Here is a 19,747-nt window from a genome sequence, read left to right on the forward strand (position 1 = left end):
GAAAAAGGTTTTCTGACTGATAAGCTGGACTTTAACAGGAAAAACTTGCATTAGGTACCACAATGTACCACTGGAACACAGGAGAGATTGATTGAAACTGCTCTCAAAATCTGGATATTAGTAGATATTCCATTCAAAGTTATTCAGAATTTAGGATCAGTCTCACAATGAAGCAATTATATATTTCTTTACATTAATGGTTGGTTTAGTGTTAACATGAAGCCAAATTTCATTCAGAAAACTGAACCTTTCTAATTGACTTCAAACTTTTGAGCTGTGGTGTAGATTGCACTGTGATTATTGATTAGAGCAGATGATACAGGAGCATCAGTACAGGGAGAGACTGTTAAAAAGTTATGAGCTGTCTTCCTGCAGAGAAAGTGGAGTCTGTCATCCTCAAAATGCTGCCAAGAGAGGCAGCTGGCAGGATTGAATGATGCTCTGCCTCTGTGGTCAAGTACAGACATAGGCTTTAAGCAAGCATGAGCCACTAATAAGCATGACAGATTAATAAGCATCAACAACATGCACTTTTTAAACACCAATGCACCACTAATCACAGAAAATGAGCATGCAATAAAGTGGACTTGTTAGGGACAGTTTGCTATCAGCCTTCAAACACTTCAACTCAAGTTTTCCTGAAAGACAGAGTTCAAAAATTCTGATCTTTGAAACTAAATCCTCATCACATACATGCATACAATACACACTACTGCTCAAATCTTTGGGGTCACTTAGAAACGTCCAGGATTTTAACAGGAAATTGCCTTTAATGTCACATTACATGAGTTTTGTCACTAATCTTTTCACAGGTGTTTCTTAACAAAATCATTGAGCATAAATCACTTGTGATGTTTAAGTGAATCTCTACACACACATGCAGAAGCCCATTTTTAGCATCACTCACTCCTGTGTTTTAGTGTCACATTGTGGTACTTAATGCAAATTGATCATGCCAGATGGATAATATATGATTACAAACATCTTCTTACCAACAAGCAGAGCTCCAAAGTATTTTGTGGGTCAAAAGCAGCATTACATTAGGTTAGTTTGAGGTCTGGAGCATCAGCTTTGTAGGTTTATTGAACTCAAACTGGTTGAAAGAAAGAATTCAAAAACTTGTTGAAGGATTCATATAGTCAGAAATCAAACTGTGGAATGTGTCAAAGTGATAAAACTGAATGTTTTCTACAACTGGGTGTGTCACGCCCTTTACACAAAAGTGCAAACTTGTTTAATCGCATTAGAAATGGGATGATCCACACACTAGTGTGTCAAAATTGATTGTTTTCTTAATCAGCACGATAGTTTTGGTGTGTACTAATAAAACTGGAGGAGGGTTTCTTCCTTGTTTTCTTCTGCTGGATGTGTCAAATGTTTAGGAACCCTCGGCCTCCTTTAGTGCTAATGGTACTGTTGAGAAATTTGGTTTCTTTGTAGCTTTGGAGCACAGGCTCAGTGAATTTGACACATGCCTCCACAGCACTGAAAATCAATCAATAGGTAATCAGGCTCCTGGAACCAGTGCAGGTCAAAGTAGGTGAGCCCTGGTTAGCTGCAAGTACATTACCACAACTGAATACGACTGTGCTGATCAAAAGCAGCATTGTATAAGCTTAGTTTGGGGTCTGGAGCTTGAGTATCCTGGGTTTAATTAATGATCCACACACTAATGTGTACATGTATTGTTTGTTTGCTCACTACAGTTGTGTTGGTCTGTGCTAATGTGTTTGGAAAAAGGTTTTCTGACTGATAAGCTGGACTTTAACAGGAAAAACTTGCATTAGGTACCACAATGTACCACTGGAACACAGGAGAGATTGATTGAAACTGCTCTCAAAATCTGGATATTAGTAGATATTCCATTCAAAGTTATTCAGAATTTAGGATCAGTCTCACAATGAAGCAATTATATATTTCTTTACATTAATGGTTGGTTTAGTGTTAACATGAAGCCAAATTTCATTCAGAAAACTGAACCTTTCTAATTGACTTCAAACTTTTGAGCTGTGGTGTAGATTGCACTGTGATTATTGATTAGAGCAGATGATACAGGAGCATCAGTTCAGGGAGAGACTGTTAAAAAGTTATGAGCTGTCTTCCTGCAGAGAAAGTGGAGTCTGTCATCCTCAAAATGCTGCCAAGAGAGGCAGCTGGCAGGATTGAATGATGCTCTGCCTCTGTGGTCAAGTACAGACATAGGCTTTAAGCAAGCATGAGCCACTAATAAGCATGACAGATTAATAAGCATCAACAACATGCACTTCTTAAACACCTATGCACCACTAATCACAGAAAATGAGCATGCAATAAAGTGGACTTGTTAGGGACAGTTTGCTATCAGCCTTCAAACACTTCAACTCAAGTTTTCCTGAAAGACAGAGTTCAAAAATTCTGATCTTTGAAACTAAATCCTCATCACATACATGCATACAATACACACTACTGCTCAAATCTTTGGGGTCTCTTAGAAACGTCCAGGATTTTAACAGGAAATTGCCTTTAATGTCACATTACATGAGCTTTGTCACTAATCTTTTCACAGGTGTTTCTTAACAAAATCATTGAGCATAAATCACTTGTGATGTTTAAGTGAATCTCTACACACACATGCAGAAGCCCATTTTTAGCATCACTCACTCCTGTGTTTTAGTGTCACATTGTGGTACTTAATGCAAATTGATCATGCCAGATGGATAATATATGATTACAAACATCTTCTTACCAACAAGCAGAGCTCCAAAGTATTTTGTGGGTCAAAAGCAGCATTACATTAGGTTAGTTTGAGGTCTGGAGCATCAGCTTTGTAGGTTTATTGAACTCAAACTGGATGAAAGAAAGAATTCAAAACCTTGTTGAAGGATTCATATAGTCAGAAATCAAACTGTGGAATGTGTCAAAGTGATAAAAACTGAATGTTTTCTACAACTGGGTGTGTCACGCCCTTTACACAAAAGTGCAAACTTGTTTAATCGCATTAGAAATGGGATGATCCACACACTAGTGTGTCAAAATTGATTGTTTTCTTAATCAGCACGATAGTTTTGGTGTGTACTAATAAAACTGGAGGAGGGTTTCTTCCTTGTTTTCTTCTGCTGGATGTGTCAAATGTTTAGGAACCCTCGGCCTCCTTTAGTGCTAATGGTACTGTTGAGAAATTTGGTTTCTTTGTAGCTTTGGAGCACAGGCTCAGTGAATTTGACACATGCCTCCACAGCACTGAAAATCAATCAATAGGTAATCAGGCTCGTGGAACCAGTGCAGGTCAAAGTAGGTGAGCCCTGGTTAGCTGCAAGTACATTACCACAACTGAATACGACTGTGCTGATCAAAAGCAGCATTGTATAAGCTTAGTTTGGGGTCTGGAGCTCGAGTATCCTGGGTTTAATTAATGATCCACACACTAATGTGTACATGTATTGTTTGTTTGATCACTACAGTTGTGTTGGTCTGTGCTAATGTGTTTGGAAAAAGGTTTTCTGACTGATAAGCTGGACTTTAACAGGAAAAACTTGCATTAGGTACCACAATGTACCACTGGAACACAGGAGAGATTGATTGAAACTGCTCTCAAAATCTGGATATTAGTAGATATTCCATTCAAAGTTACACTGCACGAAAAGAGGCCTATCCGTCCCCGTATACTGACGCGGGCGCCGCTAGTAAACGGCAGCTTTCGTCAGCATACGGGGCAGCGCATATTCGTTCGCCTGAGACGGATATGGTCGTTTACGTACCACTAGAATCAGCGGGGAGTAGAGGTACGGGGGGAGCCGGCAGGCGGGAGGTGTTAACGACTCCACTTTACATATGAATAGCAGCGCCTCAAGCCGAAGCAGCGGCAAGAGACCCACGTGGCTTCTCAGTCATTGGATGATAAAAATGACATCACAATTCAGTTTTCACATGTGATTGGTTGGTAGATCTGTCCCCCCCCCGTGGCCTTTATAAAGACAGGCCTGGGTAAGCCCCTCCCTAATAAATAATAACCCAGTAATAAAAATTATTTTTAATTATTATTTCTGTGATATACCTTGTATGTTATGTTGTATTAATGCCATGCTAATAACCTCAACTAAAAGGAATTCAATTAAGAGAAACAAATTGTGAGGCACAGGTTTGAATTTTTTTTTTGTTTTATTTATAAAGCAATATGCACATACACACACATCATATAATCTATATATATAAAGAAAACAAAAACATTATGACATATAATGCTTTGCTACTTCTGGGCCATGTGGTGGTGGCTTTCTCTCAGAGCATGGTCCAGCATACAAACACTTCTGGTGCACAGTGTTGTATTTAGGGTGAGCTTCAAGTCTGTCTTGCAGTTTGGCTCAGAGGTCACTGAGCTCCTGGCTTGGGGGTCTTAATCCAGCCCGACACGCCCTCTGAGACGCCATCCTCCTCATCCAACATGAGGTCAGTGGTGACACCATCCCAGAAGGCAACCTCCTTCACTGCCAGGACACTCGCCCTCGCCTCCAGCAGCTGTTGACACAGAGCACACATTAAGTCATTATGAAACTATATGAAATATTGTGAAAAATCAGGAAACTACACTGAAAGTTTGAGTCTCTTGACTTTGAATGTACACATAGCAGATAAGACCCTGAATGCAAAAAAAAAAAAAATTAATCAGCCCATCTTTGTCATCAGAAACAATGGTTATCTGACAAAGTACCAACTCCTGCATCCTGTGAATAAAAGACAAATGAACAAGTACTTTGAAAAAATTTAACACTGATAAAAGTACTTCAGTGATTTTGGTCATTAACCCTTGAGGCACCTTTAAACTGATTATACACTTTTTATCTTTTAGGTCCCAAAATGTTACAGCTGCTGAAACTATAAACATTCAATGTTAATTATTTTCACCTTCACTGCAGTGGTGTGCCCTCTAGCAGGCCCTCTAGCAGGCGTACGGTAACGTCAGCATATTCATACACTTTGATTGGATAGTTTAAAAAGTTTTAAAAAGATTTAAAAAGTCCATCATAGTCCCTGTCCCAAAGAAACCACACCCCAGCAGCCCCAATGACTTCAGGCCCATAGCGCTCACCTCTGTGGTGATGAAGTGTTTTGAGAGACTCATCAAGACATTCATCACCTCCTCACTGCCCACCACCCTCGACCCACTACAGTTTGCATACCGGCCAGACAGATCCACAGATGACGCCATATCCTTCCTCCTCCACAAGACCCTTTCACACATAGACACCGGTAAGGGGAACTATGTGAGAGTGCTGTTTGTAGATTACAGCTCAGCATTCAACACCATAGTTCCCTCCAGGCTGGGCTCTAAGCTGCTGGACCTGGGCCTGGGCCCATCCCTGTGCAGGTGGGTTCACAGCTTCCTGACCAGCACACCACAGGTGGTACGAGTGGGTCACCTCACCTCATCCTCCCTCACCCTCAACACTGGATCCCCCCAAGGCTGTGTGCTCAGCCTTCTGCTGTACTCACTGTACACCCATGACTGCGAGGCCACGTCAGAGTCCAACGTCATCATCAAGTTTGCTGACGACACTGCTGTTGTGGGACTAATCTCTCACAATGAGGAGACAGCCTACAGGAGAGAGGTCTCCCGCCTGGAGAACTGGTGCCAGGAGCACCACCTCCTGCTCAACGTCAGCAAAACGAAGGAACTGATCGTGGACTTCAGCAGGAAGCAGCAGAGGGACTATCATCCACTTGCCATCAGTGGTGCTGAGGTGGACACTTTCAAATACCTGGGAGTGACCATCTCACAGGACCTGTCCTGGACTCATCACATAAACATCACTGTGAAGAAGGCCAGACAGCGTCTCTACCTCCTCAGGCGGCTGAGAGACTTCAAGCTCCCACTCAAGGTGCTCAGGAACTTTTACACCTGCACCATCGAGAGCATCATGCGTGGGAGCATCACCACCTGGATGGGAAACTGCACCAAGCAGGACTTCATGGCCCTAAAAAGGGTGGTTCGTTCAGCTGAACGGACCATCAGAACCACCCTCCCCAACCTGCAGGACATTTACACCAAGCAGTGCAGGCTGAGGGCCATGAAGATCCTAAAACAGCCCAGCCACCCCGGACACTCTCTCTTCTCCCTGCTCCCATCAGGCCGGCGTTACCGCTGCCTGAGGGCTAAGACTGAAAGGTTGAAGAAGAGTTTTTACCCACAAGCCATCCGTCTGCTCAACTCTGAGCCCTAACTGGACCATTATTGCACAATGTAAATATTATAATTTATAAAAGTGTGTATAGTGTATAGTATATAGAGTATAGTGTATAGTGTGAATTACTTTTTTTAATTTTTATTCTTCTTATTTATATGTGTGTGTATATATGGTTGCAGGTACAAAATACATTTCACTGTGCATTGTATTGTGTATAACTGTGCATGTGACAAATAAACACTATCTTAGTCAGTGTACTAGCCAGAGCTAGCAAACTGCATCTGTAGCCAGCTGCACAAGCAAAAATATGGTTGTGTTGATTTTATAGCTTTTTTGTCAACCCACAATGGCTGAAGGAGGAGAAGAAATGGATTTGGTTGCAGATTTATTGCCAAAGCCAAGACGGACTTTTCAAGAAAAGCTGGACATCATTAAGAAAGGTCGGGCAACTCCGAAGCTAGCAAGCCTGTCACAACCGGGAAAAGGATGTGTCCACCACTTTCAGTCCACTAATTACGAGCGGTACCACTGGCTCACAGGCCCCGAGGAACACTGCAAATTGTATTGCTGGGAGTGCTTGTTGTTTGCCACTGATCGACATGGTGTTTGGAGCCACACTGGGTTTGTAAATTTGACTTGCCTAACCATAGCAGCAACGAGACACCAAAGCACTGCCGGACACTTGCAAGCAAAACATTCGGGGACACCAGAGCGGATCAGCTGAGCGAGCAAGTGCGCAGGGAAGCGGAGCTCCACGACGTAAAGGTGAAGAATAATAGGGAAATCTTAAAGAGACTGTTAGATTGGCTTTTTGGGGGGGGGGGGGGGGGGGGGCAAGCAGGAACTTTCATTTCAGGGTCACGATGACTAAAATGTTTCTCTCTTTATAATAATTTTATGAGGTTGTTATCAATGCATTTTTATATGTGTCGCAGCTGTAGCGGCAGTAAAAGCAGACTTGTGAACCTTGGGTTTGTTTCTTCGGTAAATGCTTTTATTCTGGCTACATGAGCTCTCAATCTGCGATGCAACAGCTCTTTCTACTGCATTTCTGCATAAAAAGATGTTTTTATTCCCATAAAATAGTTATTGAGGGTGGAGTGATTCAGGCGGATCACTACTGAAGGCCTAGGTGTGAAATGCACGGCCGCCACTGCTTTTTATATACATTTTGGGTTGTTCAGAAGAAGCCAGATTTTATATAAAGTTAAAAAAAACAATAAGTAATATTTTCCAAAAATAAACCTGCATTTCCAAGCTAACTACACAAATACAGCAGACCAACAAAACAATCCAATACGTCTTACCGGCTTCCTTCTTACACGACACCGGGCAGAGTTTTTAATGGCTGCCGCCTTTTCCGGACCGTGAGGCTGACTGTAGCGGAAGTTCGGCGAACCGTCTGTAGGTTTTTCAAGAAGCTGAAAAACATTTTTGTACATTGTAAATAAACACAGTGTAAACACAGTGCATACATAAACAATATTCAGGCAAAAAAAGATACTTACACACAATTATATCAGTGTCCACGCATTAGAAACCCACTCGCGTTGCGAGGCAAACAGTCTGTGGAAAAAAAACGTGAAAATAAATAAGAGTAAAAACATTTTAAGTTCTTCTCTCCTCCACACATTGAATACTGCTGCTTTGTTTCTGATTCTTACCTCTGCAGAGGATCATACCGGCTTTTATTGGATTCAGAGTTGTGCAGGCCGCGAACTGCTTCCTGTAAGATGAAATAAAAATAAGAAACCAAATCACAATACGTCTGTCAGGTTACTGTGACCATTCCTCCACTCTTAGTATTTTTGTTTTAGAAACGACCAAGTCTTACCGCAGTTTTCGGATCGTGCTGCCGTCTTTTCCTCGAGTCCTTCTGTAGGTGAGGCTTTGTTTAGAGCATGGAGTCTCTACACAATAGACGCCATGTTGTCTTTCAGTCGCGCTCGTACAAACATATGTAACTGAGTCGATAACCCACTCACTGCAGCCAGCAGCGTCTTCTCGTCTGCAGCGGGGCTGGATGAGGCTGGCCGGTAGAGAGGCCCGCTTTCACCGGGAGATTCTGGGGTGTTGAAATATAGACGACGTCCTCCATTGTCGTACCGGGAAAGCAGCGTAGACAAAAACCGCCATTCAGTTTGAACGGAAGAGAAGGAAGGCACTGATTGGTCCTACAGACCTTCAGCGTGATCCCGCACGTGATCTGTATTGTCCAATCACAGGCGAGGAAGCTGCCACACGGAAATTAAATTCATTTCATTTCAAGTGAATTCAATTTTATTTATATAGCAGCAAATCACAACAAACAGTCGCCTCAAGGCGCTTTGTATTGTGGGTAAAGACCCTACAATAATACAGAGAAAACCCAACAGTCAAAATGACCCCCTATGAGCTGGGAGATGTGTTGTTCACACATCAACTGTCTGTTTAAGCAGGACAACTGAGAAGGTGACTGTTGCATTAAAATTTTCCTTATTTTTTTTTTTATTTACCTTTTTACATTTACATTTTTCTCATGAAGGTTTTGCTGATATCTCTTATGTACATCCATGTATAGCAAAATAAAAGTTTATACATTTTCGTATTCCATCTGCCTTGGTAGTCTTTAATGTCATTAATGCATGTGAACATTCACTGAACGTTTATAGCAGCGTTCATGGGATGTTGTCTGAATGTTCAATGCTAGCTGGGAAGCCACTGCACAGGAGAGGATGATGGTGTGACAGACTTTTTGTTACAGTGAATTAGACTGAAAACTGAGTATGCTTTTCAATGAAAATAATGCTTGTAGTGTCACCAAAATCAAGATATAGCCTTTGTTTATCTCCCTCAGTCCACTAAAGTTCAGGGTTCACAAAAAACTCCATGACAAACTCTGAAAGACAGAGTTCAAAAATTCTGATCTTTGAAACTAAATCCTCATCACATACATGCATACAATACACACTACTGCTCAAATCTTTGGGGTCACTTAGAAACGTCCAGGATTTTAACAGGAAATTGCCTTTAATGTCACATTTCATTACTTTTCTCTTCTAAAAGCTCCCAGATATTCCTCCAGTTGACTCAAAATTCCTCAAAGAGCACCAACCGTACCCACAAAGCTAGAGGTCTAGCCCCCTGTTGGACAATTTTAGCATTTATTTAAATGAATATTGTCTTGAAAGGTACCTATAAATAAAATGTAGAATTAGAAGTAGTAGTAGTAGCAGTAGAAGTAGTAGTAGTAGTAGGTTTAGTAGTATTGGCATCTCTAATAGTAGTATTGTCTTTTTTTAGCTTCCTGAAGTTCCTGCAGTAGAATTGGAGGCAGAGCCTTCAGCTTTCAGTCTCCTCTCCTGTGGAAACAGCTCCCAGTTTGGATTCAGGGACTTGATGCACCGAGCACTGTCTTTCACTCCCAGTGTGTTCATATCACTCCTGCATGTCATTAACATTTGTATTTTCTCTCCCATCAGGTGTGTTTTCTCCTGTCTTCCTATGATTTCATATTTTTTTATTTTCTCTCTCCACTCACCCCCCAACCCGTCACTCCTCCCTGAGCCTGGTTCTGCCGGAGGTTTCTTCCTGTTAAAAGGGAGTTTTTCCTTCCTGTTGCCAAGTGCTTGCTCATAGGGGATCACTTGATTGTTGGGGTTTTCTCTCTAATATTTTAGTGTTTTTTGCCTTACAATATAAGACAGCTGTTGTGAATTGGCACTATATAAATTGAACTGAATTAGACTGAAATTGACTACAAAGTCCTATCAAAACTAAAATCGTCACACCCAATTTGGAAAACCAGCAAAATAAAATACAGTTACATCAACCACAAACTGACCTGCCTATGTAGACACATCAATAGCAGCTTCTTCCTGAGGTCCTCTTCATCTCCAAAACTCAGCAGAGGAGCTTCTCTTTCACAACCATTAGACCAGCAGCCATTATGTTTAACTTTCATTTAATTGTTGTATCCTGTTTAAAAATAAACATTGAAAAAGATATTTTGATTGCATAGTTTATTCTTTTTTTATGCAAGTCCTTAAAATGCATACATGTACATATGAAGAACTAGCAGTCATATTAGCCTCCTGAGATCCTACGCCATCATACGGACACATTACATTTAGACTTTTCTTCACCTTACAATTCATTCTGTTCATAATTTCTTAAACAATGATGAGCTTATTGTTTTATGCTGTAAAATAAAGCTATTATCTCCATGTGAGGACATACTTTAGGGAGGATGCTAAACTGCATTTCACTGTTTTAACATTGTTCTTAGCATTGTTTTTTCAGTGACAATAAAACACTATTCTATTCTATTCTATTCTTTTTTTTTTTTAAGCCTGTCAGGTCTGGCATTTTTCGCAATTGGAATGATGATCCGAATGGACTGATGTACCAAACATATTTCCTTTTACAAGAACAGCTCTATAAGTTTTCTATAGGCTATTCTTGTTAATGTATGTATTTTTATTTTTTATTTAGTTATTTATGCTAGGCCTGACAGGCAATAAGGAAAGGGATAGAAAAGAGGGATTAAAAAAAAAGGAGAAGAAAAAAAAGGAGGGGGGAAAGAGAAACAAAGGGAAGAAAGGAAAGAAAAAATACTTGAAGATATACATACATACATTCACATATCTATACATATGCATATACATATACACACATACACACAATTTTGCTGTGGCAGTAATGTGTGTGTATGCACCTCTGTCATGGAATGTACCCAATGAGGGTAAGAAACTGCAACCATGCCCCCACCCCCCGCGATCCAGAGGCGAATAGGAAATGACCCAGGCCATCCACAGCCCACTAGGAGCTCAGAAGACCTGAGGCCACACATCTTGATGGCAACTGCGTGCACACCCCAGAGGAGGAATGAGGGATACCCCAGACGGAGCCCCCAAGGCCAAAGGGCAAGAGTCCTTCTATTCTATTCTATTAAAAAAATATATATGTAGCATCTACTGTATGCAGTGAGCTAATGACTAATCCACAAATGTGCCTTATAGGTCCCATTCCTACCAGACTGTTCAAAGAAGTTTGATTTAATTTCCATATGATTCATGCATCTTTATTAAAAGTCTATAAACCACAGGCTTATCTGCAGTTAACTGATCATTTGCAGAGGTGTTGTTTATTTGAAGTGGAACAGTTTGCAGCCGAGTGTGAAGCGGCTGGTATGAGAATCAGCACCTCTAAGTCTGAGGTCGGAAAAGGGTGGAGTGCCCTCTCCAGCTCAGGGCTGACTTCCTTCCCCAGGTGGACGAGTTCAAATATCTCGTGGTCTTGTTCGCCTGGGAGATCGACAGACGGATCGGGGCTGCATCTGCAGTGATGCGGACGTTGCACCTGTCTGTCGTGGTGAAGAGGGAGCTGAGTGTTAAAGCAAAGCTGTCGATTTACCGGTCGATCTATGTCCCTACCCTCACCTATGGCCACGAGCTTTGGGTAGTGACCAAAAGATCGCAAATGCAAGCGGCAGCAATGAGCTTCCTCCGAAGGGTAGCTGGCCTCTCCCTTAGTGCAGCCATTCAGGAGGGGCTCAGAGTAGAGCTGCTGCTCATCCACGTCAAGAGGAGCCACCTCAGCTGGCTCCACGTCAAGAGGAGCCAGCTGAGGTGGCTTGGGCATCTGATTAGGATACCTCCTGGGCCTCTCTGAACCTGAGTTTCCTGGAGTGACATGCATATACAAAAAAAATTAACTGAAAATTTTAAACAGAAAATGAGATAACGAGTGCTCAAACTTTCAAATTACTTTTCATTTTACGGGGCACAAGTTGGTCAGCTTCTGGTGCATCAGCCCCACCCACGCATCCCTGCAAAAGAGTGTCACAGTGGAGCTCGTGTGCACCTTTGCAGCTAAGAATTAGTGGAGGAGAAACACTACGAGCATGGCTGCAATCACCACCACAGTATGCAGGTATAACAATGGCTTTAACCCTTGCAGGATAAACATATCATTTCTAACTTCAGTGCTAATTAGACATGAATTAATCAGAAATCATGAGACTCTAGTTTCAGTGTCCTGCTCAGTGGCACTTCAGTAGATATTTGCAGTCAACCAGGGGTGTTTCCAGGATTTTTCTGGCCAAGAACCAACCCACTTCAAAACTGAAATTCAGTGAATTCTGCTGATTTCAATTGTGCACAGAGCTCTTGCCACTATAAATGTCCATTAGGAAAAGTTGGGAAGACTGAAGCACAAAAAAGCAACCAGGAAATGATGAAGCTACCACAATGCAGTCTGGATATAACCCTAATTATGATTTACTCTATTTAGCAGTCAAATTTGTTGCAAACCAGGTCACCACTAATTTATTATCACATGAAAGAGGAAAAGAAACCCATGAGGTGGTGAGGGTGTGTGAATGGATGAGTGAACGGTATGTTGAGTGGCATAAAACAAAGGTATCCATTAAAGAAGAACTCTTCCTGCTGCAGCACAGAGATTTGGTTAGATAAATGTCAGGCCATCTCAAAGTAAAGACTGATATCTGACAAGCTTGCAAAGCAAAGGAGAGAGGGTGTGGATCACACCACTGTGAGGCATATGAGTCAATCAAAATATATTGTTGAATCTGTAATCCTCATTGAGAGTTCAGCTACCAAATACAAGTTCAATGCTTGGATTCAACTCCTTCTGGTTAATCTGTCAGGGAATAAAGAGAGAACAGGCCTGGCCTGGCTATGAAACTGATGACTGTCCAATTACTTTTGAGCCTCAGTCTTTAGAGAATTTGACCAGCTTTTATTATGGCTGCAGATACTTCAGATACACTTACCTTCCTAAGACAAATCCATACATACTGGCAACAACACACCAGCCCCTAATTGTTACTGTAAACTAACATAATTCAATATTATACAAAAATTGGAGCCAATTCCAAGTCTAAAATATGTATAATCCAGTAACCCAAATAGAAATCTGAGTTCTAATCAGTCTTTATTCACACAGCTTCCAGAAGACAGAAGACAAATCTTTGTGACCGGTCGCTACAGTATGTTAACAGACTTGTGTGTCAGGAAGGTCTACAACTAAGATCCTCGAGGGGCAGTGGAGTCGGCCACAATGACAAAATCTCCTACAGCAAATATCTTCTCCTTTGACCACAGTTGTTCCTGTAACAGTAGTATATATCCTTTAATCCATCGGTGCCAGAAGAGATCTGTGAAAAATTGAACTTGCTTCCAGCGTCATTTGATATACAAGTCACCTTTTTCAAAAAGCCCAGGTGGTAAAGCCGGCTTGCCTTTTAGCAAGATGATAGGATTTGGTGTCAAGTATTCAAGATCATTAGGATTGTCTGAGATTTTTGTAATAGGACAATCATTCATTATGGCTTCTAGCTCATTGAAACTTAATTTCACTCCAGACTGAAGTAGCACATTTTGAATCCTTTTGTGGTCCAAGACTGATAGAGCTTCTCTTAAATAGAGATCATTATTCTGAATTTCAGGAGGTGGACCATACCCAACCACATTCCCCAAACCGCAGCCTCTGGCTAGCTTTTTACTTCATTTTCAATAATCATCTGTCATTCACATTTGGGTTTGGAGTCCTTGCTAATAAACTGTATTTCAGTGCCTATGACAATAATCCCTGAGGCGTCACTTGAAACAGGAGCATTTCCTGTACATAAAACAACAACCTTGTGCACTACTATACTGAGTAACTTTAGACCAATATCAAATGTTTTGTTAGTAAAGTATTAGAAAAAGTTGCATCCAAAGCAATATTTTCTTAAATGAATATAGCATTCTTTATAGGTTTATAGGTGGCCTTAGACTTATGATGCCACCAAGGCTGCAAAAGTTTTGGCACTGATAATTTTCACAATTTTCCTTTATAAATGATTGGTTGTTTGGATCAGCAATTTCAGTTAAATATATCATCTAGCAGATGAACACAGTGATATTTGAGAAGTGAAATTAAGTTTATAGGGTTTACAGAAAGTGTGCAATAATTATTTAAACAAAATTAGGCAGGTGCATAAGTTTGGGCACCCCAACAGAAAAATTACATCAATATTTAATAGATCCTCCTTTTGCAGAAATAACAGCCTCTAAACACTTCCTATAGCTTCCAATGAGAGTCTGGATTCTGGTTGAAGGTATTTTGGACCATTCTTCTTTCCAAAACATCTCCAGTTCAGTCAGGTTTGATGGTTTCCGAGCATGGACAGCCTGCTTTAAATCACACCACAGATTTTCAATAATATTCAGGTCTGGGGACTGAGATGGCCGTTCCACAACATTGTACTTGTTCCTTTGCATGAATGCCTCAGTAGATTTTGAGCAGTGTTTAGGGTCGTTGTCTTGTTGAAGTATCCAGCCCCGGTGCAACTTTGTCACTGATTCTTGTGCATTGTTCTCAAGAATCTGCTGATATTGACTGAAATCCATGACTTTATCTGGCTTAATGTTGTTTCAATATAATATAATATAATAACCACTAAGAACAGCTCCAACAGTGTTGATTTTATGTCACACTCTGCATAATGTTTGTTGTGCAATATTGACTTCAATCTGTACAAAACAGCCTGATATCAACCAGTATAAGACCTGTAGAGTCACTGAGTGATTGTCCCTGAGAAACTGTTTCTATGTATCAGATGTGCATTGTTCTCTCGGAACATGAACATATTTACAGACACTGGCATTGATCATAAATGCATTTCTAATGAATTTCCAACATGTTTATGAGACAAGAGAGTACAAAGACATTTGAGTTTCTTGGTTACTCTCCTTGAGGCTGTCAGTGTACATGGACCCTTTAGATGTTAAACAAAGTGAGCACACTGAAAGATTTACACTGCACCCACATCTGCAACTTCAGTCCATGCCTCTCTGTGTATGATTTTGAATGTTTCACTTCTGTTAATTCTTCTTTAAATATATGTTTCAATCAATTAAGCTTCAACTGATTCAATTCTGTTAAATGTTGAACTAAATCTGTCAGTACAAAGAGAGTGCTCAAAATGTAAAATACATCTATTTATTTTTTCAGTTTTACACACAGGGTGGTATTTTTTAGGACCGGTGCAAAAAACTGGTTCTGCCTTGTAAAGTCAAATAATCAAATTTTTGTATTCAATTTTCACTTCAATCAATTCTTATACAAATAGTAGATGACAGACATATGAATTTTTCTCTGGGATAAATAAAGTTCTTTTTATTCTTTGTAAAATCAGTTTTCTTGTGTTCAGTTCAATATACTCTTTACAGCAACACAACATTGTAGCATTTTTGTTTTAAAAAGGGAGGTATCATGGACAATCCCTAATGATCATAAGCAGCTGCTACTTTGGACTGAATCCCTCCCTCCTTAGTTTCAGCTCATCTCTCAGTTATTTTTCTGTGGAAGCAGCAAAGCAGAAGTACAGATCACTTCTCTTCTGTGGGGTGAGTTCTCTCCTGCTTATCACCATATTATACTAAATTTTGTGTTACCTAGAGTTTTAAAATTACTTTTAAACAGCATGATGTCTGTTTAGTGCCGTAAAATGCAACAAAGATAAAGAAACACAACATGCTATCTAGAAAAATCACAAACAAGAACTACTTTTTTTTTTTAATATGTTTTTAGGTCACATTTATCAGCGTGTGCATGGAGAGTCTCTACAATTACAACATTTAACATTCTTTCGTTAAAGTAAATACCTACGATTTTTATGTATACACTTAAAATCAAGAACATAATGTACATAATAATAAAGATTTTTTTCTGTTGTGGCCTCTATATGGGAAACGATATACCATAGTCAACCAAAACTTCAGTTCTGAACTAGGAAGATGAGACTGCTTCTCTCGTTCTGCGTCCTCTGCCTAATGGCCCCTGTCAGCTTCAGTCAGCTTCAAGGTCCTCCAGGTCCTCCAGGTCCTCCAGGTCAAAAAGGAGATCCAGGATTTCCTGGGATGCTTGGGCCACGTGGGCTACCTGGGCTACCTGGGGCACCTGGATTATATGGCAAGATAATACTTCACACCAGCAGTATTTTAAAGAAAAAATTTCTAACCAAATTTGAGACCTTTTTTGTTTTGATATGCAAATAGCTTGATTCAAAGCCACAATGACCTTTTGCTGGCTCAGTGTCTTTTTTCCTGTTCTTTGGGGGTTCAAGTTCCTGGAAGGCCTGGACGTGATGGAATATGCTGTGACGGTAATACTAATAAATACCTATTTTGTGGTGATTGTCTTAGATCATGTAAATCTCAGCTATGAGGTAAATATCAGGGGGATCCATTCCTTGTTGTTGCTTGAAATCTGTGAATAAGTACAGTCACACTATTGGGCAGGCAAAAGATGATGACTACACCTTTCTCTGCTGTATTCATAATCTCTCAGGTCACTAAGGAAGCCTGATTGTAGAACCACAGCATAAACAGAACAGCAGAGTCATTCTCCTTGTTGCTGTTCTAGTGTTTTGTTTTGTTTTTATTTTGCCTAATTTTGTCATTTTGTCTGTTTTCCTTCTTCAGGGGTCACAGTACTTTCTGGGACATCTGGATGTGCTGGAACTGGAACAGGCTCTGAAGGTAAAACCAATAAATCCTCCTGTCAAACATGTAGGCCTTTCTGTTACTCTGAAGACAACTGAATGTGTTAGCTTCATGTATAAATGCTGGTGAGTTTCCTGTTAATGCTGTAAAGGCAAGGGTGCTAGGAATGAATGAATCACTTTAAAACATCATGCACTTTTTAACTAATATATTTTTTATATATTTCTAAATACAGGGGGGTGGGGGCATGCCTATGGTCAAAGTATTATGCAGGCATAAGATTATGACTGGGTATGTGTCTCTTCTGTATTTATAGTCTTACACGTATATAGATATATATATATATATAATATGTACACTTGCATGTATTTTGTATTTTCTCATGTCATCTTCTGACTGGTTAGTGCCCATTGCAGATTTCACATGGGGAATTCACCACACCTGTTTCCACATTTCTCTCATAACTGTACAAAAATCGCTCAAATGGAACAATTTAAAAACCTCATTCAATAAGCTTAACAGATTGAATATCAGTGAATATCTTGAATAAATGTATGTGGTAAAGGTTTACATTATTGAGACAGTTGAGGGTTTTACTCCAACATTCATTGAGTTTGAGAAAAATCTTTGAGTGGTTAATGAAAGAAAAGAGATAAAAGCAAAAGTGAGGCAGAAAACTAAGAAACTTGAAACTTTTCATTTGTGGGGATTACACATCAGTAAGTGTGACCGCTGCATAAAGTTTACTAACTTGATCTGTTTGATCCAGCTGCTGCTGCTGCTGATTCCAGCTGCCCAGACCTCAGAGCTTTGAAGGACAGATTTGCCAAACTAGAGCTGGGTAAGTATCATGATCCCAGATTATGTTATTAATTCAAATTCATACAGAACAAAGTAACAGAGCGATGCTTTCATCAGATGCACATGAATGCAAACGTATCAGAATAATAGAACTAAAAGTCTAATTTTCCTAATGCTAATCTTACTGTTGTGTTTGTTCATGTTTCTACAAGGTTAGATTTATTGTAAATATGATTTAATGAGTAATACTTTCTTTTATTATATTTTTCTGTTCTTTAGCTGTTAACTATCACTTTGTCCAAAGAGTTGGTCAGAAATACTTTGTGTCCAACAAGGAGAGAGGCTCCTTCTCCAGAGCTGTTGAATTCTGCTCCCAACAACACTTAGAGCTGGCTTTGCCCCAGAACGAGGACGAGAACAACGCAGTGACTCAAGTGTTTGGGGATGTTTACAAAGCAGCTTGGATCGGGGTCAACAATAAAAAGGCAGAGGGGAATTTTGAGGTTGATATGAAAAACCAACCTCTGACCTTTACCAAGTGGGGAGAAGGTCAGCCAGACAAATCCATCCAAGATACAGGCTGCATCATGCTGTCAGAAAACGGCATGTGGAGAGTTACTCCAGAATGTTTCCTGAATGCTTACATCATTTGTCAGTTATAGAAGGATCAGCTGTTCCTTGCAAGTCTCATTTGAGGGAATTTTTCTCCATATCACATTTATCTCAACTTTTCATTAAACGAATTATTGCATAACTTTTTTAAAATAACAATAAATGACCTCACTTTCTGCATCTGGATGAAAATGTGATCTTAAACTTATCAGTGAATTACACAGAAACGGATATGTTTAAGATATTAAATGTCACAGTTTTTCCCGTTTTTTTTAACAAATAGTATGTGATAATAAAAAAAAAAAAAATATATATATATATATATATATATATATATATATATATATATATATATATATATATATATATATATATATATATATATATATAACTGCTAACAAACAATGTTTCACATCTTCATCTCTCTTTGAATATAATTGCCACATGGTATTATTATTAGTGTGGACATGTTTCAATATAAAAATTACACAAGTGTGGGATTTTAAAGGCATATGCAACAATAAAGATACAGCAGTGTAGAGGACTCTTTTCTTTCATCCCTTTAATAAAGTGAAAACAACTTGATTTTAATTCAGATTTAATTAATTGGTTTGACTTTGTAAACTGATGTTCATGAGGCCACATATAATTATTTAATTTTTTAAAATGATCTGAAGACAGTAAGGCTTACAGATAGTGTGTCAATACACGAAGTTGAACCCACAATAATGTGATCAGTGTAATTACAAGACATTTCAATAATGTGTTAGTTACCCAGCAAGCAAAACAAAACGTGTTTGTGAAGAAACGAAAAACCTCATAGCAGAGGATGGTTTCGATCCATCGACCTCTGGGTTATGGGCCCAGCACGCTTCCGCTGCGCCACTCTGCTGTATACGTAACAAACCCGGAGAGTGCCATTTATTGTAACACCACGATCGTCAACCGTAAATGTCTTCATTCTGACCAAAAGACCAAAGGTGAACAACACTTTCTTCTTCACAAATACAACCACTCGTCTCTACAGCAGGAGCGACGGCGATAAAGCATTTTAAACCATAATACGAAACGAAATACTAGATAATGCACAGTCTAAGCCTACATACGCTAAGCCTACCGATCACGCTACCTCTGTAGTTTGATCAGTGGACTATGAGAAAAATAAAGCACAAGACAGAAGAAACAAACCCGATAATGCACTTCTCCGTAACATGGGCACTATTTTTAATTTTGTCCAGCAGAGGGCATTGTTGCTGCTTATTTCAACATTTGACCGTCTTCAACTGTAAAGACGCACATTTTAAACTTCAAACGAGTTCAGTTGTTTGAGTTCTGTTTGGTTTGCATTCAGCCACACCTTTAATCTCATAATAATGCTGGTTATAAGATCTCAGATGTCGCTCCAAAGGTGCTCAAACTGACGTGACCGAGAAGCAGGAGTGCATTAATTACTCAAGAAACTCTCAAGAACTCTGTACAGGATCATTATGTCAACAATGATCCTGTACAGAGTTCTTGAGAGTTTCTTGAGTTTAAATAACGCAGTGGTGAAGCAGGTTTGTCTCTACTTTTTGCCAATGTCAGCCTTCACTGTGTCAGTGATGGGCAGTTTATTAACTTTTACTGGTGTTAGGAAATCAAAAGACATTGACCTTGGTAGTGTACTCGCAATTTTAATAA

General features: G+C 39.8%; 1 protein-coding gene and 1 non-coding gene across 3 annotated transcripts; one reads left to right on the forward strand and one right to left on the reverse strand.

The window, feature by feature from the left end:
* The first annotated feature begins 15,517 nt into the window (after positions 1-15,517).
* Positions 15,518-18,375, forward strand: LOC115782060 (mannose-binding protein C-like). 2 transcript variants are annotated; one of them, XM_030732046.1, is made up of 6 exons: positions 15,519-15,556; positions 15,916-16,122; positions 16,274-16,314; positions 16,634-16,690; positions 17,424-17,495; positions 17,735-18,375. In XM_030732046.1, the coding sequence occupies exons 2-6, from the start codon at positions 15,947-15,949 to the stop codon at positions 18,115-18,117; spliced, it is 729 nt and encodes a 242-aa protein (XP_030587906.1). In that variant the 5' UTR covers positions 15,519-15,556; positions 15,916-15,946; the 3' UTR covers positions 18,118-18,375. The 2 variants fall into 2 exon arrangements, with proteins under 2 accessions (XP_030587905.1, XP_030587906.1); XM_030732045.1 differs by having other exon boundaries at positions 15,518-16,122.
* A 512-nt stretch (positions 18,376-18,887) lies between these two features.
* trnam-cau (transfer RNA methionine (anticodon CAU)) lies at positions 18,888-18,959 on the reverse strand. Its single transcript has one exon. It is a non-coding gene; the product is annotated as a tRNA-Met (tRNA).
* Positions 18,960-19,747: the final 788 nt, after the last annotated feature.

Source organism: Archocentrus centrarchus, chromosome 6, assembly GCF_007364275.1.
Source record: "Archocentrus centrarchus isolate MPI-CPG fArcCen1 chromosome 6, fArcCen1, whole genome shotgun sequence".
In the NCBI taxonomy this organism is placed as follows: Eukaryota; Metazoa; Chordata; class Actinopteri; order Cichliformes; family Cichlidae; genus Archocentrus; species Archocentrus centrarchus.